This window comes from Plectropomus leopardus, chromosome 6, assembly GCF_026936395.1.
Source record: "Plectropomus leopardus strain MGB_pleo_1.0 chromosome 6, ASM2693639v1, whole genome shotgun sequence".
Taxonomy (NCBI): domain Eukaryota; kingdom Metazoa; phylum Chordata; class Actinopteri; order Perciformes; family Serranidae; genus Plectropomus; species Plectropomus leopardus.
In genome coordinates, this window is record NC_142181.1 from 4297114 (window position 1) to 4324673 (window position 27560).

Genomic DNA, 27560 nt, shown 5'->3' on the forward strand with positions numbered 1-27560 from the left:
CACAGTGTTTCCTCCGCCGCGCTCCCTGTCTCTTAAGAACGCCTCGTGAAGAGGAGAGCGGGCAATAGTTTTGGAGACGGATCCCCAATCAGCGGCTGCAGCAACCCAAATCCAACCAATGCAAACCCCAAATCTGGGGGGTTGTGCAGCCCTGACTCCAGCAACCAGCCCACTGTGACACTCGGAGCAGGTACTGGTGTAAAATTGGTGCAATTGATGTTGCTACAGCTGGACAACATGGTGGCCAAACTTAAAACTCAAAGTACACGCCAGATAAATTTTTCCTAAAGATAGTTTCTGTAAAGTGATAAGTTTGGTTTTAATGAGTTATTCAGTTCTATCAAAAGGGGATTTTCCGCCATGATTGACAGTCAATTCATGCATTTGCATTCAGTGGGGGTGTGTGTGATTGGTGTTTTGGTGAGAGCTCCCCCATCGCAAATATCTTTACTGCACAGATTCAGGCTCCAAATGCAGTCGCCAATGCAAGAAGCTTAAATATCCTGGATGTGGGATATTTAAGCTTCATTTAAGCATAGCGGGGGTTAATGGGGGCGTGTTGTCCATGTGTATATACAGTCTGCTGGCTGATGTAGATCTACAATGAGATAAGATTAAGTAAATCATTGTACAGGAAACGATGGGTTACTGCATGAAGCCTGTTCATACACTTCTGTTTTTTTTTTTGGTGGGAGGCGCTTAGAACTTACTAACTTACTTACTACAACTAATTCTGCCTTGTTTTTTGCCTTTTCAGATTTGGGATACCCAAGCTTTAACTAAATGTATGCACTGATTAACAAAAAATCTATAACTGACATATGGAGTAGGTACAGATAATCTGGCATCAGCACCGTCAGTATTGGGTTAAATGATGTGTGTGCGTGGGTGTGTTTCTGTGTGTGTGAATCTGGTGGGTAAATAAAGGCAGGGTTTCTGTAGCAGAGCCTGTTCAACAAAGTCCTGACACTCATCCCAGTCAGTCATGGATCTCTCTGGGATTCCCACATGGACATGGACACTTTTTGTCTACCTGAGCTGGATTGGTGTGGGACAAGCGTCGGCTGAACCGTAAGTTCACCTGTACCGTCTAAAAATCTACAATTAGCAATTTTTGTGACATTGAGTTGAAAGCTTTCGATGGCAGGGATGCAGAGTATTGTTCCATGTTAGATCCAGAGATGCATCCAAAGCTATGTTGTTCAGGTTCTGGATCCTGTTTGGACTGTGGGGGGCGGGGGTCCTTTATAGGACCTGAAAGCTTTAGGCTGAACCTGCACCTCCATCCTAAATAAGACAATCTGGGCACATAGCCATCAAAACCATCTGTAAAGTCATTTTCAATCAGTTTACCCTCAAATTTTAACAATAAAGTAGCACGGTACAGTACGAGTTATTACACCTCCAGTGTTGGAAGAAGTACTTAATTGAATTCTTTGCTATCCATCGTATTAAAACGCTACATTTCACGTTGGTTAAAACAAACAAAAAACAGTTGTACTGCCAATAAAAGACATTGAAAATGATCTGTTGATTGTCACATTAGTCTCTTGTAGTCTGATGCTGTATCTCCACAGTGTTGCATCAGCTCTAGAAAAAGGTCCGGAAACATCCATTATTATTATTCTGGCATGGTGCAAAAACGCTCTGGGTTGTTTGCATTTCTCTAAACCAAAAAATCATCTTGTAGCAGCACTAAGAACAGGATGCAGTGACAGTGACCCAAAATGACAGCACACCTAATGAACCAGCCCAAAGGCCCGTTTCACACAGCACGCGACTTCGGTTTTCTCATGTGCCCTCTAGAGGTATCCTCCAGTAACACACGACGCATACAAAACCGCTCATGACGCAGCCTGACGCATATGTAACGATAAACAGCAACTATATCTCTGACCTAAATGAGATAACGAGGTCTGAACACACCAACTAAACAGTGTGCATTGTGATGTGGGACACTGAGTGAGGCAAAGAATATACTGGTTGTGTCCTCTGATAGCTCTTTTCCACCAACATGGAACCGGTTCTCTTCCGGTTTCTGACCATTTTGACCACAAATAAATTGGTTTCGAACCAAAGAAATTGGTTCTCAGCAGTTTTTCTTAGGACAAATTGTAAAAAGTTGTGTCTCGCAGGCCACACCAAATGAGGGAGATGTACTCAGAAGGAACTTTATCAAACTATGACTTTAAGTAAGAAATAAGGATGAGGTGTGGCGGTTTGAGTCGTGTTGTGGTGCAGGTGAATGGATGCTGTGATCGGTGTGTGGTGCATGTTGTGAGTGCAACGCAAAAGGAGAAAGAAAGCTTGATGCAGGGCGTCGAGGCTGCTTCTCAGCACGGCAGAAGCAACTTACGGGCATCCAGAGCGAGGCTTGGGTAACCAGGAGCACTGGAAGGTGTTCCCAATTATATGGTTGGCTCCAACGAGCCCAGCACCTGGAGACACAAAGCATACAACAGTATCTCCACCCACAGGACCCGACTGTGGGGCCGTCACAGCCACCATGGAAAGAGCAGATAGGAATTCCTAATTTAGACGTCGTTCCCTTTGATGTGTGTATGTTTCTGTGGCTGTAGGCACTACATGGTCATCACTCCTGCAGTTTTGGAAGTCGGAGCTAAGTCCCAATTGTGTGCGAGTCTCCTGCAGCCCAACGAGACTCTGGTCATGACCATCAAGCTGATTTCCCGAACCATGAATACAACCCTGCTGGAGGAAACATCCGACACAGAGTTTCATATCTGTGCTTACATTGAGTTTCGGGTCAGAAAAACTCTTTGTGAACATCTAAAATGTGAATACAAAACAGATTTCGGTTTATAAAATATATCTCTTTGTCACAGGCTCCTTCAGTGCAGGATAAAATGGTGCTGGAGCTTGAGGTGGAGGTACGAGGCGACACTTTTTACTCAAGAGAAGTCAGAAAAGTCCTACTCAAAGACTATCAACCGACGACGTTCGTCCAAACAGATAAACCTCTGTACCTCCCTGGACAAACAGGTAACAAGGGGATGCAGGAAAATGATACACACAGAGTGAATAAAGCCGTTTGTAACGAGTTCGTCACCTTGAGTTTAAGATTGATGATATAAACATGCCATTTCAATAGCGAAATAAGGCTTAACCCTTTGAATTCTGGATCGTCCTCCCTTTTCTTGTGCTGCATTCTGGTGCCTTTCATAAGCTGTTTGACCCTTTGAAACATAAGCAAACTGGTTTGATTTCTTATGATACCATGGTAAAATAGGTGATGACCAACTTGGCAAGAAAATAATTAGGAGGATTATTTGAAATTTTTCCAAAAAATGAGGAAAAATGTCTGAAAATTCTATTATTTCTTAAAATATTATTATTCCTAAAATCATGTTATAGAAAAAATAATAATAAAATAAATGAATTTTTTTTATTTTTTATTTATTTATTTAGCTTTTTTGTTTGCTTATTTTCAGGTAATTTTCTTGGCACATTTTTAATTATTTTTTAAAAAAAAAATTGTTGACTTTTGGGCCGTATCTACCTAAGTTGCTCATTGCTTTCTCCCTTTGTTTTTGAAAGAAATTAAACCAATTTGCTCTAGATTCAAATGGTTAAACAAAAATCTGTGCTCTGATATTATTGTAATTCCTCATTTAACAGCAGTTGTTAGTTTCACTCAGACTATATATAAAGATGGATGATACATCTCCACTTCCTCCCACTGTACAAAAACACACAGCTGTCAATCATTATTTACCATTATTAGACGTGTCCTAGGAGTTTTTAGTTTGGGCCATGTCCCATACACTAATATGGAGGGGGCGGGATTTATGACCTTTGCTGCAGCCAGCCACCAGGGGGCGACGGAGATATTTTGGCTTCATATTTGAGGAGCTGTTATGCCATCCTGCTTTATTTTACAGTCAATGCTCTCCGTCGTCTGTTGGGATGTTGAATGAGAAAGCTTCATGTGATCTCTGCGTTTCTCTCAGTGCATTTCAGAGTCATCACACTGGACACCAAGTTGAGACCTGTCAATCAGCAGGTGAGTATTTGACACCTCCGTGTTTTTCAAGACCTCACAAAAAACACACACTATTAGTGACTCAGTCAGCACACCAGCTGGAAAAGTGGACTCAAACTTACATAATAAAAGGAAAAAAAAGTTTTTATTGATAACTTGATAGGGCTCTTTTGAAGCTTGAATGTCAATAGTACATCCCAGCCCTCGAGGTAAACCTGCCTGTCCTGAGTTTGCTTGTCAAATATTTTTGTCAATGTCGTGAATAACCCGTGAGTCAACTTTCTCAATCTACAACATTTTGGAGCAAAGAATCCAATTTAAAACTAGGATACTGATCTTCCCGACTATGTTTAAATATGAAGAAAGTTGCAATTTTATTTTAAAAAACAAACAAACAAAAAACAGGGTTACAACATGAGAAAACTTATTTGCTTGGAAACAATTCTGTTTTATCTTGTTTTTAATGTTCTTTAATGGTAAATATAAAGCTGTCATTTTAGTCAATTGTACATTGAGTAACATCCGATCTGATGATCTGTGCATCGTAAAAGGAGGAATGACTGTTTGTCACTTGAAGTGTAACATGTGGAAAGCAACACTAACACACTGGATTGTCAATCAAGAGACGTGTTGCAAAGTAACATTTTATTGAGTCTATTGTGAGTGAAGTGGTTTATGAGCACGGTGTTTCATTCATCATCAAGATTCATCATGATTCGGTTCACCACAACACAGTGCGACATGTTTCTGTTCGTTTTTTAAAAAAATTAGTAAATTCCAGAAAAATTATTTTGATTTTTTAAACATTTTTAATGTATTGAATTAAAACAACACCATAAAACATGATCTTTTTAAATAATGACGGAGCTGAGTGACCTATCTTCTGGTTTGTCTTCTTAGCAGCATATAAAATAAAAAGAGCTCCTTAAATTATACATTCATACATATTTCCCCCCATATTTTCCCAAGATAACAACATAATTAATTTGAGAAAATGTGCACAATAAATGAATAAATAAATAAATAAATAAAGAAATGACCCAAATAATGCTTAAAAATTATTGACAGTAACGCTGGGGTGCATATGCTGCTGTGAGTAATAAGGAACAGGTGAACTGAGTTGCCTTGATGAGGTGGGCATAGCTAGATCTGAGGTGCATATAAAAAACAGGGTGAATGGAAAAATACTGAGAACTGGTGACTGGGCAAGCAGAAAATGAGTAGGCGACCAGGAATGCAGAAAATTGACAATTGTATTGAACATTATTTAAGCTGTATATTTTATTTTCGTAATGTAACAGGATGAGTTCAGAGAATCATTCGGTTTGTACTGTGTAGTGACCCGAAAGCCTCATACTGAACCGTTCAATACAACTGCATGTACTGCATGCACTAACGAGTCACAGACAACACAACTCACTTATTAAGAAATCTCATTTGTTTTCTTCTTTCAGTACAACATCATTGAAGTTCAGGTAAGAATCACATCCTAACATGCACTCACATTAAAGGACAGGCCAGACACTGGAATAAATGTATGCAGCTAATATGATGCTATTTTTTGTGTTTAAAAAAATCCCAACAACTGTGACATCATGTAATAAAACGTGCATTTAAATGCTTAAAATCCTGAAAATTTTAAATATTTGGTAGTTTTGATCAGGACTAAAGTTGATTAAAAGATTTAACCCAAAAAGTGGGGGAAAAAAATATTTATTGATCTATTATTTATTTATTAGATATTTATTTATTTATTTATTTATTTATTTATTTGAACTGGACATATTTTGCCTTATGTGGTAGTACATTTGTACTCAGTGTATTATAGACCAATTGGAAAAACTGAAATTGGAATTTTTCGAGAAAAAAACCTTAAAAAAATCATGCCATATGCAGTTACACAGCCAAAATTATTGAAAAAACGAAAGTGAAATATGACCCAATTGGACAAAAATATCCATAATGATGCAAGAGGGTTAAATAATTTGAAGCATAGTTTGGAAGCTTTTTTTCCCTTGACATCAGATTTAAGGTATACAATTTCATTATCACATTATCTGAAAATGACCCAGCCTGTGAAGGAATTTTAATAGTTTTCAGTATTTATGTGTTTGTACTAATACTGAATATGAGGATCATGGGCTCCCAGTGTTTTCTTCCATTTCTTTTATTTAACAGGATGTAAGGGGAAACCGGATTGGACAGTGGCTGAATCAAACATCCAACGGCAAAATACTGCAGCTTTCTTACTCTTTGAACTCTGAGGCTCGTGAAGGAACCTACAGAGTTATTGTGGGAATCGATGGAAAAAATGTTATTCATCCATTCAAGGTGGAGAAATACGGTAAGTTGTTTTTTTGTGTGTTTTTTTTTCAGTGTTCATTGTTCATGTTCATTACACCATCAGTGTTTTTTTCTCCACAGTTTTGCCCAAGTTTGGCGTAACAATAAAAGCACTGGAGAAAATAAGCATCGCACAGGATAAAATCAAAGTTCAAGTATGCGCAAAGTAAGTAGTCTTGACTCCTGCCAAAATATGCTTCTAAACAAATGAATTTGCCTTTTTAAACACAACTCTTTTTCTCTCAGATATACATATGGACAGCCCGTGCCTGGCACCGCTGAACTTGAGATTTGTCGACCGCTGATAAGTAATTCTTATATTAATCAAAGATTGACTCTGGAAGGCCAACGTAAGTCTGGTTGTGTCGAGCAAACATTGCAGGTATAGTTGCTATAGCTACTGAGTGTCATCTGTACAGTGTTATCAATATATCAGCCTCACATGTGATCAAATGCTTGAATACTTAAACATTAATACATCAGGCAAGATTCAAATGCAACTTCACGTCTGCAGCCACACTGTGAAAATGGAGCCAAAAGTTCCCTTTGTTTACTTTTTTTGTATGATATTTTCTTGCATAAATTGTCTCCTCATTTCAGCAGGTTGATAACTTTTTCTTGTAATGGTGGTATAATCAGTATTGTCTTTAACTAACAAAATCATGGTGTCAAAAAAAAAATCCGCAATAACAATGTCTTGGTGGTCACCAAGACAGCATACTGTCTTGTTTTGTTTTTATTTTGCTTGTTACAAAGAAAAGGAACATAATACATTAAGACAAAATTAAACTAATATAACATGTTATTGTAATTTCTAAAGGTCCAGTGTGTAAAATTTAGGGACAGATTTTAGCAGAAATGGAAAGAAATATTTCTGTGTTTATAATAGTAATAACTTTAAAATATGTTGTTTTTTTTTTTGGTTTTCCTTGAGCTGTTTACGTCTACATACGTACACTGACTCTAGATCAGGCTGTTTGCCTTTACACACAGGCCACCATATTCTTCTATTCAGCTTGGAGCACAGAAGATGTTCAGGCCGTTACCATCTGCATCATCACCACCAGATGCCACCAAAGTTTACACATCATAGCTTTAAATATTGGTCATGGGTTGGCCGCTCTCATGGAAAAGTAACACTTTAGATTAGGGGGCCGACAGATTATCGGCCCGGCTGATTATTGGAGCCGATATTTGGCATTTTGTTGATTATCTTTATCTGAGTTTTATTGTAATGGTCGCTGATAAATTAATTAATGAAAAAAAGTGTGTGTATTACACTCAGCCAACACCAGGGAAGACTGCAGTCTGCAATACATGCAAAGAAAGTGTCAGCATGGGAGGAACTTTTACTTTGAAAAACCTCAGGGTGCTGTTTTTATTTATTCATTTTTTATTTCAGTTTTCATTGATTTAAACAAAAGTTGCTGAAAAAAAGGAACTTGCTGTATATCGTGTTGAAAGTCTCAGTTTTGTGTTGGAGTTTGTTATATTCCAAATTCTCAAAATATTTTTATTTTTATTGTAAATGCATATCTGTTTGAAATATCAGCTATCAGTCTCATCAAAGTACTAGTAATCAGTATTGGCCCTGAAAAAACTAACATAGGTCGACCCCTATTGTAGATCTTTAAAAATATTGTCAGATTAATGTAAAATCAAAGTTTTTCAATGTTACACCTTTTGACTTTAAACCTTTACATAGACCACATTTTTAAAAAAAGAATGCTTTTGACTTGTTTTGCAGTTTGTTTGTTTTTGTGTCTTTTGTCTCACACAATCACAAACTCTGTTCTCATTCCCTTTTTGTTATTTATGCCGTACTTTCTAGACAGACCAAAGTGGCTGTGCTACTTTTATCTTCAGCATGTCGGCTTTCCAACAACCAAACTTCCAAAACATGTTCCGCCATTTTTTACGGCCAGAAGATAAACTGTTTCTCAAAGCCAAGGTGAAGGAGGATGGGACAGGTATGTTTTCAGTTATCTTCAGAAACACATATATTTTAAATATATATGTGTGTGTTTTTAAAATGTTTCACGCAGTGTTGTAACCGGGAGCCTTTTCTTGCAGGAATTTCACACCCACAAGGAAAAACGATAGAGATTTCTTATGTCATCGGAAAGCTATCTTTCATCGACACACCCAAGATTTATGACCGAGGATCAAATTTGGAAGGAAAAGTGAGTGCAAAAGGTGTGATTCTGTACACAGTAAAACTGAAACAGTGATTTTTCCTAGTGACACCTCTTTGATGTCTCAATAGGTTAAAGTCGTTGACTTCACTGATACACCCGTTCCTGACACGGAGGTCTACCTGTTCAAGGGTGACGTGAGGTCATCGCACCTGTTACAGACCCTCATGACTGACAGTGACGGCGTCGCAGCTTTCTCATTAAACACAACGGGCCTTAATGGAAACATCAAACTTATGGTAAATGAATGTAAACCAATGTCTCCTGTCACACTAGTACCGTTTAATAAAGCTACATTTGGTTTTGTCGCTTCAGATACACGTTGGTGACGAGCTGAAAATGCTGGTGTTGATGTATCTTACTAGTTGGCATTTATTTATTTTTTCCAATTTTGATTTTTATTGATTCTTTAAGAAACCAGGAACAGCAACATTGATATTGTTCGATAATCACTCACTTGCTCCGTAGAATAATAATCAAAATAAAAGGACAATATAGTACAATTGAATAAGTGGAAACATTAACAAAACCAAAGCAATATACAGTACGTATTGGAAAAGACAGTTACATACATAATCATGTACAGATATAGTAAAAGAAGAAGTAAGTAAATGAGGAAAAAGATAAGAATTATAAAACAGTTAATAAAAAAATAAAAAATATATATTTCATATGTATTGATTTATAGACTGTTGAATTGTTGGCACCTTGTAACTTTATGTTGCTATTTTTGCACCTTGTTTTCTTATTATACTTGGCACCTTGTTTTTTCTTATTCAATATCTTTTATATTTGTAATAATTTTTTACTATTATATTGTTCTTTTGCTGCTTATATTGTACCTCATAGCTGCTGTAACACTGCAAATTTCCCCATTGTGGGACTAATACAGGATTGTCTTATTTTTTAACTACTAATGCTAAAAATGATAATAATAAGAATAAGAATATCTTTGGCATTTCTTAAACTTGGTGCCAAAAAAATAAACAAAGTCCATTCTTCTGCAAACTTATGCAAAATATCTTTCAGCTACATTTTTTTTGCAACAAAACACCAAGTAAAATGACTTGTATGTGTAAATGTAATTGGCATTAAAAGCCTGATTCTGATTTTGATGCCTCCTCTCTTCGCTGCAGGCTCGCCTTACAAAAGCACCACAGCACTCACCTCTAACTCCACATTACGAGGCTGCAGTTCACACCTTGTCTTCGATCCAGTCAACTTCTAAGTCTAAAACCGCCAGCTCCCTGAAAGTGAAGACGAAGAATAAACCACTTCGCTGTGACAAAGAAGAGACCATCTCCATCCAGTACACTATAGTTACACATAACCAGAGCACTGTGGATGTGATGTATGTGGTGAGTCCTGGTGGAGTCGCCTGTTCCTAAAATATCTTGAACTATCCTGTAGCTCTGGTTCATTTAAGAGACAGTGATCTATTAACCCTTTAACAGTCATGATAAGAAATACTTTTGCAAAAAATTATACGTTATAGACCAGGCATCACCAACTGGCGGACCGCGGTCCAGATCCAGACCAAAATTTCGTCCTATCTGTACCTGTGGCCAAGTTGTAATCAATGAAATGTAAGAATGAAAACAATATATTTTAAGGAGTTGTGCTGGGGAATTAATCAAAAATCAAAACCGACATAATCTTGCGCATGTTGGGTATTTCGGTTATTTGAAAATTCTGTTAACCCTTTTCTCACCGGGGCTGCCAACTCCAAGCATCTGCCCTGCGTCTCAGGCTTTTGGGCTCTGTCTCACGCTCTCATGACACCGAGAAAAATCTCATGCCAGAACACAGCGAGGTCAGAGGTGGACATGTCCAACAGCCCGCTCCAGCGCATGGACATGTGCGACAGCCCGCTTCAGCACGGACGTGTCCGACAGTCCACTCCAGCACATGGACATGTAGGACAGCCCGCTCGACCTCAGACATGTGCGACAGCACGCGGACATGTCCGTCAGTCCGCTCCAGTGCACGGAAATGTCCAACAGTCGCTCCAGCGCGTGGACATGTGGGACAGCATGCTCCCGGGCGTGGTCGTGTGCGACAGCCCGCTCCAGCATGTAGACATGTCCGACAGCCCGCTCCAGCATGTAGACATGTCCGACAATCCGCTCCAGCATGTAGACATGTCCGACAGCCCGCTCCAGCATGTAGACATGTCCGACAGCCCGCTCCAGCATGTAGACATGTCCGACAATCCGCTCCAGTGCGCTCGAACACACCACGGTCAAATGAAACTGTGTCAGTGAACTATCAGGGTAATAAACAAACCACAAAAAAGCAACAGCAAATAATCATACGTTAATCGTAATTGAGGTAAAAATGTTCAATTAATCGTGTTTCTGATTTTAGGTATTAGGTTCGGACCTTTGCTGGGAGGAAATTTTAGCAACTGGATCAAAAAAATAATTGTGAACCAAAAAAAAAAAAATGTCAAGCATGGGGTTACAATGGCTTTTAAAGGGTTATTAAGCGTTAACTTCGAGATAATTTGTTTATAACTTGAAATCGCTGCTGTGAGGTTTTACACAGCTTTATTCCTTGAAAATATTTATTTTTGTCACTAACTGTCTAGGCGTTATCCAGAGGAGCCATTGTGATTCAAGGATTTAAAAAGCTTGCTGTGCAGAATGAACAAGGTGAGTAAAGATTGCTGCTTTAATGAGTTTAGCTGTATACTTGTATCCACTCAGGTCCAGATCGCTTTGTAGAAGTACTTTGTTGTCTCTTTTATATTTGATTTACCCTCGACATTATAAAACATACACACAAAGCTGTATAATGATCAATATACTAGCTTTGTGTTTGTTGAAAGTGTAAGAAATTGCTAAAATATTCCAGTATGTAACCACAATTTAATGCAGAAGATTTAAATCCTTGTCTCTTCGCCCTATGTGTGTATATATATATATATATATATATATAGCTGAAAAGATTCAGACTGCTGTTTTAATGATCAATGGATACATTTGAATGATGTGTTGTTTCAGTGTCTGAGGGTGAGGTGTCCTTTAAGTTGAAAGTGTCTCCAGACATGGCTCCAATCGTTCAGGTTGTGGCTTACGCTGTCCTCTCCAGTGAGACTGTGATCGCCAACAGTGCCGACTTCTCCACTGAGAAATGTTTCAATCACAAGGTGAGAGAAAGACACGTGATGTGCCTCCGCTGTGTGAGCCACAGCCGGAGACATTGTGTTTTTGGATTGTCCCTGCGTCCATCCATGTTTGTTTGTCCATTCGTTCTGCCCAATCATGTGAAAATCACTTTTTGGTGTTTAAAGGTCACTCTGACTTTGCATCCATTTCAGTCTTGTGAAAGCAATATCTTAAAAACACCTTGAGGAAATGTTTTTCAAATTCGACACAAACGTCCACTCAGACTTCACAAGGATTATAGGGAATCTGGTGACTGAGGGTCAAAGCTCAAGGTCAGTGTGACTCATAAAACATGATTTTTTGACTCCATCTCGTGAATTCAGATGCTAAAATTTCACACAAATGTCTACAAGGATAATATCAAGAAATTAGGTCTACTTTTACATCATAATGTTTTGCAAAATCATTTTTTTGGCCATTACTCAACATCATATCTGAGAAAGAGGTCCGATGCTGAATTGGTGGCACTAATCCTGGGTGCTGCAGCTTGACTGGTTTTTGGAGGCATACATATGCGTGGCTGTGACTTTAGCAAACTACTGCTTTACACGATGACATTTGGTATTTATTGTGCAAATGATCAAAACTGCTGTTTTTCTCTTGGAACATCGTAGTCTTAACCAGAGATGGAAATTTGCACCAGCCACTCGCCAAATGCTGGTAAAAATACAAATGGCTGCTAGATTTGCTTTACTCACCAGCCAATAACATAGTTTTTACATTACACAAAATTATATGAAAATAACAGAAAAGTAAAAACTAGAAACAAGGAAATTATCTTTACAAAAGTGCTGATAAATATTTTTTTATTTTTGCAACAATTTTAAATATATGAATATAAATGTGTATTTTCTGGACATATTTCCTTTGTATTTGATCATTTTCTATTAATACCAAAGAAATTCAACCAATTTGGTTGTATGTGTGTTATGTTAATAAACTATAATAACTGTATGCAGTCAGTTTAACTTGTTAAAGTTTCTCATGTGTTTAATTAATTATTGGGCTAAACTGTGTGTGTGTGTCTCAGGTGTCCCTGAAGTTTTCTCCGTCCTCAGCTGTCCCAGGAGAGGAGACCACCCTGCAGGTGACGGCTCAGCCAGACGCTCTGTGTGGTGTGAGCGCCGTCGACCAGAGCGTCCTCATCAAGGAGCCGGGGAAGACTCTGGATGCAGACAAGGTAACTGCCGGGATCTACACAAATACACAAATAATCGTAATAATAAAAAGATGAACACGTTAAAATAACAAAACATGAGGTCAGTCCCAGACGGCTTAAAGGAACACTTCACCTATTAAATGACCTTTTGTGTGTCAGTTACACACCACGTGTTACGCTGATTTTGAAAAGAAAACTTTGTAGTAAATGGGGTCATCTTAACAAAACTACATCAGAACAATATCTCACACAACTACTGCAGTATAATGTAGTGAAGTATATCATTTATATAATATTGGAGTAGTGGCCAAACTGTTGAATTACAACTATCAGATTGTCACGTTATGACATGTGACCTGAAAAGACTTTTTTCCCAAAGAATTACACTGATGTCAGTCACTGAATGCATTTAGTTTAGCAATTAAGCATTATACGAGTTAAAGGGCCATTAAAGGATTTTTTGTTTTTGAGACTTTGAGAATGAGTTAATTAGAATTAATGAGTAATATGAGAAAATCAGTCGTAATATTCAGAGAGTAAAGACAGTTTTATGATAAAAAGTTGTAATTTTACAAGGAAAAAGACGTTTTCAAGCAAAAAAGTTGGAATTTTACGAGAAATAGGATATTATATTACAGAAATAAACATATATACTATGAAATATATAAACTTTAAAATATAATAAGCTATAAAACAAGCAGAGCACAGGCAGCCTCCTTGGCAACCACTGTCCCTGGTGTCACGCAGTCAACTGGCCAACGGATTTTTGAAATGAGAAAACCAAAATTTGGGAAACAAGCTGTTTCCCTTATCCCATTTTGAAATAGGCAGACAATAAAAACATTTAAAAAAACAGCTTGTTATCTGATTTTCTTTGACGTGCTTATGAATGGAAATCTGGAGTTAAAATACGTTTGTGCAAAACTTGATTTTGATGTTTAATTTAATTTGTTGTGACCCGTAGTTGCTCATACGAGCCGGCTTGCACCTCGCGGTTCGCTCTGCCTCACCCTCGGCTTATGAGACAGCTTTTGCCGTGAGGAGACGGACTCGCTGTGGCGGCTGAATTCAGCCAGAGCTAAACTGCTAAGCCAGCGAGAGCTGTCAGAGCGGGCTGGTGTCCACCTGAGCATGCTTTTTAACATCCAGAGTGCAATAATTAAATGTTGGCATCTATAATTTCAGATATTTAGCCTGTTGCCTGTCAAGAAAGCATCCAGTGTTCCACGAGAGGTTAAGGATCCTACGAGATGCGTCAGTGTGGGACATAGGAGATACAGGTTCTTTTCCCGAAGACGAGAGTGGAATTATGAAAGCAAAACAGATGCTTACGCAATTTTCCAGGTGCTTCTTATGCAGCATTTTCTAACATGCTTTTGCTAAATTTAATACAAACAACTTCATAAGTATCACTGATGCAATGATGCACTCAGGTCTGCAGTGTCAAATTAAAATCTTGCTGGTTCATCTAGAGTCTGGGACTGAACGTAGCAACAAATGTGAGAATGTCATCATGTAAAAGAGACATCCCTGGTAAGACTTTTGGTCCAAGTGAACCATAGTGACTGTTTATCAGGATAATACGAGCCGAAATCATGACTCTGTCTGTGTGTTTGGTTTCTTCAGATTCTATTCCATTGTTTAGATATACGAAGAGTCATAAAATGTTACACTTTTCACCACGAATTGTGAATTCAAGCCCGATCCGTCCTCAAGCTGCTCCCCCACCGATAGAGACAGTCCGCACTTTCTTCCCTGAGACTTGGATATGGGACCTGGTGGACGTTGGGTGAGTGCTGATCAAAAGCCATCTTACACGATGTGATTTGTAGGCTCGCACACTCCAACAAAAAGGTCTCTTTGACACCAGAATGTGGCTCTTTTTACCATGACTGACCCTTTTTCACTGCTATAAAGATGTGACTCACAGAAATAGTATTTTCTGCATCATGTCAGCAATTCAGTGCAGTAAAAATACTACATGACTTTATGTTTAAAGTTTATTTGACTATGAACCATGATGATGTATTAAGAGGGATTTTTGGGGTTCTTTGGGGTTCTTACTCATGGTTGGTGTATTAAATACAGTACATGCTATTTTGCATGACTCCACTTTGGAGAAGCAGGCTGGAGTCCGACACTAAAGCCAAGCAATGAACTACAGCGGATGGAAACAAAACATTTTAGCCACCTAAAAAAAATCTGTATCAGTTTGAAGGGAAAATTTAATTTCAAATTGTATTGTTTTCTGTCAACCAGGAAAAGTTTTTGTGAATCAATCTGTGCAACATTTAAACTATGGAACAGTTTAAATGTTGATCTAAATTACAGAAACCCCTGTAAACTGGGTGTTTACAAGGGTTTCTGTATATTTATTTGGTTATTTAATATTTATTTATTTATGCCTGCTTTGTCTTTCTATTTTTCTGTAAATAATGACGAAAAATTGGACAAATTTAATTTTGAGTATGCGGATGTATGTATATATTTAATTACTTTCAGTATAGTTTTAAATGGTTGGGTTTATGTAAATATGTAAAGCAAGTCCTAATGTATTTAACCATTTCTTAACTTTGTTTTTCATTGCCTTTAATTATTACTTTTTTGTCTGTCTGTTTTTGTATGATATTTTCTTTATTTCCTTTTTTACATGTTCGAAAGTCAAAAAAATCAAATCAAATATTGAGAGAATTTTCACCACTTTACTTTGCTCTCAGAAGTCACAAAATAAGGCAAATTAAATAATTTTTGAGGCAGCAGTAGACCAGCTAATGATAAAGGACACATTTTAGTGATGATAACAGTTAATTGATGATTGATGAATCAATCATTAAAATGTAATCAAACGTGAAATTTAATCTATTAATCAATAGGCTTTGAAATACTGTCAAAATATATGTAATATGTTGCTGTGAGCTTTGACTGAGGAAAAAACAGGTTTTGTGTGAAATAAGCAAAGTTTTTATGTTTTTTCAGAAAACGATCAGTTGTTAATTTTACCGAATAATAGATTAAGGAAAGTGCTTACAATTTGCAACCCTAATAAACTTAAACCAATATTGATTTTTTTTCTTTAGATGGCTGAAATTCGTTTTGTTGCCAACTCCTCCACAGCAAACATTGCAGTAGTTTTCTTGTTCTCCAGCCTTCTTCTAGAAATTAGAGGCGTACCGACTGGCGTCTATTGTATGTCATATGCTGTTTAAACATAAGAGCCCTATAAAACCTCAATTACAAAAATCTGAACTATCCCTTTAAGGTAAGAAAACAGAGTTTGAGTGTCTTCTAAAGGTGAGAAAAAATGTCAAAATTAGGGCCGTTCCATAACTTTATGTGACGTGTGAAATGTATGTGCCACACATGGGTTTTGATGAGTTTAAAGGAACAGTGTGATTTATTTTCTTACATATCATTTTGTTATAATACACTCTCCGAAATGTTCTCTTTATTTCACCTTCTCACATCATCTCTGAATAATCTGAGTTGTGTAAAAGTTTACCAAACTCACCGTGTGTTTGTGTGTATCTGCTTATTCAGAGAAAAAGGAACGAAGGATGTGTCCCTCACTGTCCCAGACACCATCACCACCTGGGAGACGGAGGCTTTCTGTCTGTCCCCTCAGGGTTTTGGCTTGGCTCCTCGTAAGGAAATCACCGTCTTCCAGCCTTTCTTCCTCGAGCTCAGCCTGCCATACTCCATCATCCGAGGGGAGCACTTTGAACTGAAGGCAACCGTCTTGAACTACATGCCCAGCTGCATCATGGTAGTGAATACTCTTATTCTTAAAATACTGCTGAGCTACTGAAGCTGTTGGGCTGCAAGTTATTAAAATGCAAGTGGTTGATTGTGAGGCAACATGCTGAGTTTTAGTAATTTAAGTAGCATCAGACCAGCCATGTAATACCCTGTGCACTGACTCAAAAAAGGTAGTTAATTAGATCTTTATTTTGAAAATAGCAACCAAGATAAGACACAAAGATAAAATATAAGCAAGAAAAGCCATCAGAATGCCCATCAGACATAATACAATACAGTACAGTACATATATATATATATATATATATATATATATATATATATATATATATACAATCTCTAAGTCAGTACCAATGGGATGTATTAAATTGTAAAGCCCTACATATGATTTATTGCTCACTTATTTTACCATACATGACTTACTGTGTAGAGCTTTTGGGATCGACCTTTAATACAACTATAAACTCAATAGTTGCTCAACAAAAACGAGCCATACAAATCATTAATAAAACTGATTATTATGCACACACAAATCCACTGTTTTATGAAAATCAATGACTTGTTTTATCATAAAATAATGTAAAGCATTTTAAAGCAAAATCAGTGTCACTCCCAGACTCTGTGCAAAAGGTTTTTTTTGATACAAGAGAGCAAATTTATCTGAGAGGTGTGTCTAAGTTTACTGTACAAAAAGCTAAAAGGGGAATTAAAAGGACGTGTATTTCTATTATTGGGATCAAATTATGGAATGATGCAAGTATAAGTTTAAAAATGTGTAATTTACTTTTGTCAAAGATGGTAAATGATTGTTTTGACATGTTATGCCTTTATTATTGTTTAAAAAGCACTGCTGACACATGTTTATGTCACACTAGAGGTGCACGATCACGAGTTAAACGTCACGCCTGTCATGCCTCCTTTGATGGCGGGACGCCATGATGCTGCGTGTGATCACACACAGGAGTGAAATGATGCTGCCGTCGGTGTTGAGGTGCTGGGGTGACTGCATTGCGGCTCTACAGCGTGATCTCCGTGTAAAAGCAGCTAAGGTTATAATGAGGGTCTGTTTGGATGGACTCTGTTTTGGCGTCAGCCTCAAGTGGTCGTTAGAGGAACTGCAGTTTTTGATACTTCTGCATTGGCGTCACATTTTAGCCGCGGAGGTTTCCGCTTTGTTAAAACCTGAGGTGATGAAATAGTTACGTCATGTATTGTAACTCTGTACACTTGGTTTAAACATTTCTATTTCATTTTGTAAAATCTGATATATTAATTAGTGAGCTTTAGTGGTGTCGGTAGTTTTTAGTTTTATCCTCGGTGAGAGCCGCGCTCGCTGTTCACCTGTGCCTGCAGTCTTTATGAGCCGATCACCTCCTCCTGCCTCCAACATGAGAGTGGTATTGATCCTATCCTCCAACTCTTAGAATAAAAGTGAATAATTACAAATTTCTTCAACTGTTTGTTTTGAACAGGTCGCTGTGACTCCAGAACCCACCCTGAATTACACCCTGACCCCCCTCTCTGCTGACCAGTACACATCCTGTTTGTGCGAAAATGAGCGCAAGACCCTCAGCTGGTCAATGGCCCCCTCAGTGTTGGGTAAGGACGGTCACACCTGTATCCTTGTGTACAGATTTCTGTGTGATAAAATTGCAATGTCATGTCAGAAAATATCAGATTAAATTAACAGCAGATGACTTGTGGTTAAAGACACCAGTGCTTGTAGTTTGTATCAGTCTTCACACCTAAGATAATGTCCTTTTATCCTTATGAACTGTTTAGAAACATTGTGTGTTTGGTGTTTTTATTTTTTAGGGGTTGTGAGTGTGTCGGTACGTGCGGAGGCTCTTGGATCCCAGACTTTATGTGACAATGAGCTTGTGAGCGTGCCAGAGAGAGGTCGCATTGATGTGGTCACACGGTCTCTCATAGTCAAGGTAGGACCCTTACTAACAAGATGAAACAGAAAAGTAAAATCTTTTAGCAATATCTTGTTTGTTTGTAATCATGATATGACAGAAACTTGATTTCCCTCCTCCTTCCCTCTCAGGCTGAAGGAACTGAGATGACAAACACCTACAACTGGCTGCTCTGTCCAAAAGGTCAGTGTGGTTTAGATCCCAGTAGCTCACTGCAGCGCCCAATTTAAAAACTGTTATGTCCATTCACTAGAAAGCATGTTGGTTTAACAAATATTCCTTTCTTTACTTTTACCATCTTTTTATTGCAAGACAGTTGTTAGCAGACAGTGTAAAGTTAACGTGTAATGTCGATATTTTCTCACCAGGACCCTGTTTTCTCATGTTTTTGTGTCTGACTATTGGAAACATAAGTTTGTAATTGGTCAAATATTGAGCGAGACCACAGCAGCTAGCTGCAGTGAAACAGGCTGCAGTGTAACCGCTCAGGGCCTGTTTGCACAGCCGGTTTAATAAAAGTACTTGTTTTTTGTTTCTGATGTGCACAGTTTTTTAAGTGTCTGACAACTCATTTAACCAGGAGCCACTTTAAATTTGCTATCACTATTCCCTCCAGACCCCATTTAAATAAACCGTAATTTTACTTTTATAAAACATACTTCATTCACCGTTGACAGAAACAAAATAAAACTCACAAAACTGTCTTGGTTCATCTTTCAGTAGTTTCAACTATCACCAACTCTTGTGTGGGTGAAATAAACCTTAATTCGCCCAGTTTGATATAAAAATATGCTGCCTATAGATGCTCAAATGACTTTTTATTGAGTCTTGTGAGTTTGATGATTTCGGAGCTGTTTTTGTTTAAAAGAAAAAAAAATCTTATGATTTAACAAAAAGGTCTATCGCTGTAGGGATCCTTTCCAAAACATTGTCAATTAAATCTGAATCCATCAGGAACAAAAACAAGCACTTCTATGTTTGTTTACAGTGCGAACATTACCTGAGTGGTAGATTAGTACCGGCTGTTAATTTATGCCTAATTAACAGTTTCGAACAGCTGTAACCAACCAAATTGCTTGCTCAAAACTAACTGTTGTATAAAATATTGTAACCTTTGTTATAAGACGTACTTAAAACTTGTAAGCGGTACATGCTTAAGGGTAAATGGCAAATTTAAACATTTTTTTAAGGGTTTCAAAATAATTAAATTGGCAGTCTAGTATGTGTTAGTCCGTGTTTCTCCAGTGTTGTTTGTGGTCCGTTATGTCTTTTTCTGTGTATCCAGGAGAAGCTTTGACGGAGGAAGCAGACCTGCAGCTTCCTGAGAATGTGATTGTTGGTTCTGCCCGAGCTTCAGTATCAGTGCTGGGTAAACTGATTTCACTTCACAGTTGCACATTTGCTTTTAGTGTTTTGCTATTTTGCTCTCTGTGTGGCGGCGTGAAAATGAGATAAAGGGAGATGAAGAAACATGCAGAGAGATGAGCTTAAGGGGAGATGACATGCAGTAAAGAGTTGTGTATCACCACACAGTAAATGATACACCCAGGTTAAACATGCCGTATGTCGGATATGTGTTTTTGTGCAGGTGATATTCTGGGCCGAGCTCTGAAGAACCTGGACGGGCTGCTGAGGATGCCGTATGGATGTGGGGAGCAGAACATGGCGCTGCTGGCCCCCAACATCTACATCCTCCAGTACCTGACGGACACACAGCAGCTGACTCCAGCCATCAAGGAAAAGGCCACCAACTTCCTGACCAGTGGTGAGTCTCTGCTGGTTTTCATTGTGTTGGAATAAACATTCAAAACACAAAAACATTCACAATTTGGAAGATGAGACATAAAACGATCATTTCTGATAAAGAGAGAAAGTGGGCAGTCAGAAAATTACATTTCACTATTGTTTTATGACATGCTGTTGTTACCATTATTGCTGTTGCACCTCTCTCCCTCTTCTTCCCCTTTTTCTTTTTCTCTCTCTTTTCCTTTTTGTCATTATTGTAATTTAGTTGTTATTTACAACATCTATTGCACATCTGTTTTAATTATTATTATTTAATTATTATGTTTGTTTCCTTTTTTTGAGTTGATTATTTCATTTCCTCTTAAAAACATATTATTAGTATCACTGTTGCCTGCATGAGTGATTTTACAACATATACTTCTAGTTCTAATTTAATTTAAATTTATTTAACCGCCTTTTTACTTTAATTTTAAAAAAGGAAAATGATGAAAGTATGCTGTGCAGTATAATGTACATTTAGGGTTTTTTTTGCAATAAATAACAAAAAAAAATCATTATTAAAGCTGCATTGGGCAGAAATTGAGAAAAGCTCAGAGATGGACCTTTTGTCAGCGGCTTTATCAGCTGGAATTAGGCAAGTGCAAACTCACCAGCAGCGGACGTCACAGCTGTCTTACCTGTATATTGCCAGTAACAAAATGTTTGCTGATCTGGCATTAAATCAGGGCCATGGTTTGCACTTGACCTATTTTTTTGCAGAGCTCTGTGTGTGTGTGTGTGTGTGTGTGTGTGTATGTGTGTGCGCGTGTGTGTGTGTAAAAAAGCATACCCCAGCTTTAATGAAATATTATCTTGCATAATAACTAACTGAGTAGGGTACATATTGAAGAAAAGTAGGAAAAATCAATGACTGGACTTAAAACTATCCATTGCAGCCTACCAACCTTTACAGTGGCTGTATTGGGCAGCGTATAAAAGCTGTAATTTATTGTAAAGTAAAAAGTAGAATTCAATAATGATTAAACTTATGCTTCCTTTGTTTTCCAGGCTACCAGAGACAGCTGAACTACAAGCATTTAAATGGCGTTTACAGCACATTTGGAAAAGGAGACGGAAACACTTGGTGAGAGCCTAAACACCATTAAAAACATGATATATCTGCAGTTTGCATAATTTCATCACGGTATAACCTCTTCCTTCATGTAGACTTGCAATTCTGACCTGAAGAGCATACAGGGAATGTGGTTTATTCAGTTCAGAAAAAAGGTTTTGTTTATTTTGCTTGTGTGTGGACAGATATTTGCCAAAAAACATGTTTTCAAATGTTCATTTAAACCTTGAGAGACGTGCAAAATATACAAAGTGTCTGTTTTCTCAGGCTCACCGCTTTTGTTCTGAGGACGTTTGCCAAAGCGCAGTCGTTCATCTACATTGACCCGAGCATCACTGAACAGTCAAAAACTTGGCTGATCAGCAAACAGCAACAAAATGGATGTTTCCAACAGATCGGAAAACTCGTTCACAACAGAATGAAGGTAAGGGCCAAATGCTGATGGGGGACCTGATAACAGGGACCTGATGAATGAAGCCTGGTTTAGGATTTTCATTTTCTCTCAACGTGCTCACTCACGATTAAGCTTTTTGAGACTTGGTGTTAAATCCTCAAAGTGAACATCAATTTGGTAAAGTTCACGACAGCACTACAGTTATAATTTTTAAATGCCACATGGACGTAATGGGCTGGATGCCTTTCTTCAGCGTGTAGATTTGGCAATTTTACAAAAGAAGCTTACAGGTGGGGTTAATCATAAGTCAGCACATCAAAACATATACAATTAATAATGATAATAATACAGAAAATATATAATAATTAAAATAATTATATTTTATAAAATAATAATGATAATAATAATAATAAGTATTATTATTATTAAAATATATAATAATCAAAATAATTATCTTTTCTAAATAATAATAATAATAATGATAATAATAATAATAATAATAATAATAATAATAATAATAATAATACTGAAAAATATAATAATTAAAATAATATATATATTTTTTAACCAGTTCAAAATTCTATATAAAAAAACACAACGTTCACAAGGTACAGGGATGATGAGGGGCTTTGACTCACTGGGTGTTTACATGGGCCACAGTTTTGGTTATTTTTGCTGTACAACAATACAGTACATTTTTTAAAGTTGCCCACTGCAAAACATTGGTTTGTTTTTTGTGTCAGACAGAAAACACCTGTCTCATAACATAGTATTCTCCATATTTACCAAAAAATAAACACAGATTCAATCCAACAAAGAACATGTAGAAACACAAAAAAATAATAATACAAACTATAAAGTGTTAACATGACACAGTATAAAAACACCAAAAGTTATAATAACTTGTTTCCATTGTGACCCTGGCCTGCCCCCGTTGTGACAACAAATACTTCTTTTATTAAAACAGTATATATAATGCAGTTATTTTATTTATTTCTGTTCATTTTCTTTGTGTAAATGTACTATATTGTTAACTGTTGTTATATGTATATATTGCTTTATTATGGTTAAGGCTGTTGTAGACATTTCTTTAAGGAAACAATAAAAAAGCAGAATCACAAAAAATATCACATTAAAAAAAAAGTGTCACCTATTGCAATTATGTTTTGGTGCTAAAGTTTGGAGGCATTTCAAATGACTGTGCCCACTTCTAATGTACAATAATCTATTATGAGATAATGAGCTGAGAGCTTATTATGGTTTGTATTATGGTGCAAGTGGTCAGTTACATTTATAAGGACTTCACCACCAAATCCTAATAATGAGCTAAAAGCCACTGAAAGTCCAACAGCTCCACTTCATGGTCAACAGAAGAGATTTAGGATTTGATCACTCACTCCTCATGCTTCCTCTCTGCAGGGTGGTGTGTCTGATGAGGTGACTCTCAGTGCTTATATCACCGCTGCTTTCCTGGAGATGAAAACATCAGTATCAGTGAGTAGATCCGTTCCAGCAGCATTCACTCTTGTGTTTTTACTTCCAGCTGCACAGTTTAGAGGAAATTCCTCAGTTAGACTTGCAAAAACCAACAACATCTAAAGATCCTTTATTGGCATTGCATATTGTGCAAAAACATTTGCTCTGCAGCTCCTGAAACGGTTTAAACATGCACATGCAAATACACACAGCTGCCATACAGGTGAATAATAATACAAAAAATATAGTGAAGAAAGGAAAATGACAAAAAAAGTGACATATCTGAAGCTACTAGCTGTATATTGTGCAAAATCTTATACAGATTTTATTGCACATAGGATGCAATTATTGCCGATTTTCCTTTTTTGGGGGTTAGGAAACCAAACCGGACCTGGGAGGTGCGCAGTCATTCCCCCTGTAAGATCTCTCTGTCCTGCAGCAGGCAGATTGTTTTTGATCTCCTCTGATATAAGTTGTTCATTGGCGCCTTCTCCCATGGCTCGCCAGGGTCTGATTCATAGTTTTCATGTGACGTCACGTTTTTATGGCCACCTGGAGAGCAAAACAATGCCTTCTGCTGCTGCCTGCCAGTATGTTTTTGGCGATGTGGTCCAAATTTCTATGGAATGAAAAAATGGAAATTTGATGGGTTTGTGCTGCAGTTCAATGGAGAGTTCACTGTTAGCCACCACGTTGTAACGTTGTTTTGCGCTCCAGGGCTTCGTGCCCGTCACTTGACCGAAATTGACATTAATTGTTATTTTTATATAAAGTTAAATTTGAATAAAATAGATCAAATGAATGAAAATTATTTTTTAAGTAAATGATATAGCTACAATTATTTTGGATTTTTTTTTTAACTTTGGGCCTATATGCACAACATTTCGATCTGTATGGGTCTTCTTCAGACGAAGGCACAGCTGAATCAAGCAAAGCAGAAACTCCTGAAGTGCCTGTCGACTGTCAGAGGGATGTTTTGTCTCTTCAGTGGTCAGAGAAAGAGGACGGTCTGGGTTAGAGTTAGTCCCACTGTGGTGATGTTGAGAAGCAGTGTTTTGTGAAGATCCTCTCAGTTAAACCTCGGGGATAGATATGTTTTGAGCCTGGAGGTGAAGGTCTTTAATGTGCTGTAGAGCCCTCCAGACAGCAGCAGAGAGAGGAGATGGTGATAGGTGTGAGTGGCATCTTTCAGGAAGCTGCTGAGACAGTTTGATCCAGCAGTCTGTTCCATATATGCTGATAAAATTATGTTTTAATCTGCTCTAGGATCATGTTATGAGGAGGAGCCTGTCTTGCCTCAGAGAGTCCGAAAATGTACTAAGCAACACCTACACTACGGCTCTGCTGGCGTACGTCTACACCCTGGCGGGAGACATGGAGACCCGTGCTCACCTCCTGAATCACCTCGACTCTGTTTCCATACACGAAGGTGAGTCGTCCTCCTAAAGGAGATCATGGCTTCATTGCTGTGACTGTAGCTCACCTTGTGGCTGGTCGTCTGTTTGGATGTTTTTAGGAGGTCTCCTCCACTGGTCTCAGACAGCAACAGAGACGTCAGCCTCTCTGTCTGTGGAGATCAGCTCCTATGTGATGCTGGCCAAACTCGGCGCCTCTCCTACCACCGAAGACCTGGGATACGCCAGCCGCATCGTCAGGTGGCTGACGAGCCAGCAGAACCATTACGGAGGCTTCTCCTCCACACAGGTACAGCACAAACACGGAAATTTACTCTCCCTGATGTTGTACAGACAGACAATTTTAAGGCTAATTTGTATTCCCTTTTCTGTAAGAAAGCACATACGTCTGTTTAAAATGTTCATACGTTCATGTGCCCTTTATGGTGGAATAAATACAACCAATAGATGACACCAGAGGAAAGAATCAAAAAATATATTCATGGTTTCACAGAATAACAAATATGGTGACAGTGGAGCAGTTTGTTATAATTTATCTTTTAAGGGAGGTGGCATTGTAGGCGTTAAATACACAGCAACAGAGAATTCATCACAATATTCAATGTGTTTGCCATTTTTTATTTCACTGCAGTCGTGTCTCCCATGAACTATGCTACACTGCCTCCATGTTGTCTAGTTGTTCTGTTTCGTCCATATCTGTAAGTTTTCAGAAAATGTGCTTAAATACGGACAAAATGAACGCAGAGCACAGACAGAAGACTCCGTCTGTATCTGCATCTAATGTTGAGCACTAATGAGACATGTCTGTGTTTCATGGTCAGTGAAGTGGCCCTTTAAATCTCAATGCATTGATCCAAAAAATACATAATTAGCTAATTACAGAAAACAAGATTAAGTTTTCATTTGCAGTCTTGAAATAGAGTGATGCCATACGAAGTTACTGGTATGATGCATTACCAGTGTGTTTACTACAGTGTGTGTGTGTGTGTGTGTTTTTTAGGACACTGTGGTGGCTCTTCAGGCTCTGGCTCTTTACTCCACTCTGGTGTTCAGTCCAGAGGGTTCAAGCACAGTGACGGTCCGGTCTCCTAGTGGCCAGCTGACGTTTGATGTGAATTATAACAACAAACTGCTCTACCAGGAGGAGGCGCTGCAGGATGTGACAGGAAACTACAACCTGGAGGTGAAGGGCACTGCGTGTGCTGCAATACAGGTAAACTGTAAATAAAATACCTCATACTGGCAAATTCATTAACCCCAAGTTAGATTACTTGTGTAACTAATTGCTGCCTATGGAAAAAAATTATATTTGTTAATTTTTACAAATATTATGGGCCGTATTTTAAATCTGATGCAAAGCTGCACACAGTGCAGCACAGCTGTTCCTGCTAGTTTCAGGCCGAGTTGTCTGGGTAGCAAATATGTTTTTTAATCTGTGCGCCTATGGGCTTTTAGATCTTAAAATGAGGTGTGGTCAGGCGACATGTTCTCATCCCAAGTCATCACATATTGCTGCTTCGCAGTTGACTTCTATATCTGCATAGTACGCTGTAGTTATCCTTCCACGTCCACTGTTTATGTTTCGGGATGCCGCTTCCATGGTGGGAATATGCTTCACGTGGTTATGTTTGAGCAACACAAGCACATGGCAACAAATGCTTGGACGTCAACACGTCAGATAATTAGGGTTAGAGGAAGGACGCACTAAGGCGGAGAAAAAAAGCATTACATGCAGAAGGGAAGCAAACCCCCGTAGTTCGGGTGATTCCTCGGTTTGTTGGACCCCTCTGCCCTGTAGGCGCCCTCGCGCTTCTTATATCGTGTCATTAGTTTACTACTAATACTAATACTTCTTTAATGATACTCTGTAAATGTGAACATAGCAGAGATCAGAGCAGAGCTGCTGTGCACAGTTAAGCCTGAGGAACAGCGTAGCGCCACTGATGGTTAGCTCTGCAGAAAACTGCTCGCAGGCCCAATTTGCCGATTCTGCAATGTAAATAACAGGATTGGGGCACTTTGATTGTTAGAAATCATATTAAGTCCAAAACACGCTTATAATATGAAGATAAAACAAAAACAAAATTCCTTTTCACCTCGCATCTTAGTTTGCGTCCAAATTCTGCACCATTTAAGTAGCAAAAGTTGTCAGACATGCCCTAAATACACATGCACTTATTGCACATGGCCCTGTTAAATGTTCCTGATATATCTGTTCCCCAGATTTCTCTTCACTATAACATCCCAACTCCGACTGATGTCACAACTTTCAGCGTCGAGGTTAAACCAGAGGCCGACTGCAAAAGCACAACACACAAACTCACTCTGACGCTAACGTCCCTGTAAGTAATCAACAACAATAGATCTCTGTTAACAGCAATAATACAAAATTACAGAAGTTCTGAACAGACAATCTTGTGTATCCACTAACAGATATAATGGAAAAGAGAGCACTACAAACATGGTGATCCTGGATATCAAAATGCTCTCTGGATTTATCCCAGACTCAGAGTCTATAAAGAGCGTGAGTTATTACAATATCTTTAACCTTTAGTGGAAATGTAAAGGTTTTTGTTGAAGAATTGTCCCGCTGATTATCGTCTCCTCACAGCTCAAAGTTGCCTCGATGGTGGATCGAGTTGAACAGAAGGACGATCACGTTATGGTGTACATTCAGGAGGTGAGAGGGATTCACAGCTGGGAACGATAGATCATACTCTCCAGATTTGTGACTGATCGTGTCGTCTGTTTTTCTATCAACAGTTGACGAAGGACATTCCCATCAACCACAGCTTAGCGCTCATACAGGAGCTCCCGGTGCAGAACCTGAAGCCGGCCATTGTTAAAATCTACGACTACTACCAGCCAAGTAA

At 38.2% G+C, this 27560-nt stretch overlaps 1 protein-coding gene across 2 annotated transcripts in view; it reads left to right on the forward strand.

Annotated features, from left to right (window-relative positions):
* Positions 1-778: 778 nt before the first annotated feature.
* LOC121942810 (alpha-2-macroglobulin-like) overlaps positions 779-27560 on the forward strand; it is a 28423-nt gene continuing 1641 nt past the window's right edge. The window contains exons 1-34 of one of the 2 annotated variants that reach the window (XM_088078538.1): positions 779-1071; positions 2580-2766; positions 2847-3003; positions 3972-4024; positions 5458-5478; positions 6182-6347; positions 6428-6512; positions 6593-6728; positions 8178-8316; positions 8420-8529; positions 8613-8780; positions 9678-9899; positions 11132-11195; positions 11547-11692; positions 12742-12891; positions 14056-14214; positions 14343-14403; positions 14497-14659; positions 16408-16633; positions 18099-18225; positions 18442-18563; positions 18677-18728; positions 19831-19914; positions 20134-20310; positions 21339-21414; positions 21670-21826; positions 23216-23290; positions 24539-24701; positions 24789-24976; positions 25688-25900; positions 26911-27029; positions 27121-27211; positions 27299-27367; positions 27451-27556. In XM_088078538.1, coding sequence (XP_087934664.1) covers positions 986-1071; positions 2580-2766; positions 2847-3003; positions 3972-4024; positions 5458-5478; positions 6182-6347; positions 6428-6512; positions 6593-6728; positions 8178-8316; positions 8420-8529; positions 8613-8780; positions 9678-9899; positions 11132-11195; positions 11547-11692; positions 12742-12891; positions 14056-14214; positions 14343-14403; positions 14497-14659; positions 16408-16633; positions 18099-18225; positions 18442-18563; positions 18677-18728; positions 19831-19914; positions 20134-20310; positions 21339-21414; positions 21670-21826; positions 23216-23290; positions 24539-24701; positions 24789-24976; positions 25688-25900; positions 26911-27029; positions 27121-27211; positions 27299-27367; positions 27451-27556 — 4318 coding nt within the window. In that variant the 5' untranslated portion in view covers positions 779-985. The remainder of the gene's footprint in view (positions 1072-2579; positions 2767-2846; positions 3004-3971; positions 4025-5457; positions 5479-6181; positions 6348-6427; positions 6513-6592; positions 6729-8177; positions 8317-8419; positions 8530-8612; positions 8781-9677; positions 9900-11131; positions 11196-11546; positions 11693-12741; positions 12892-14055; positions 14215-14342; positions 14404-14496; positions 14660-16407; positions 16634-18098; positions 18226-18441; positions 18564-18676; positions 18729-19830; positions 19915-20133; positions 20311-21338; positions 21415-21669; positions 21827-23215; positions 23291-24538; positions 24702-24788; positions 24977-25687; positions 25901-26910; positions 27030-27120; positions 27212-27298; positions 27368-27450; positions 27557-27560) is intronic. The other variant, XM_042486075.2, reaches the window with a different exon arrangement.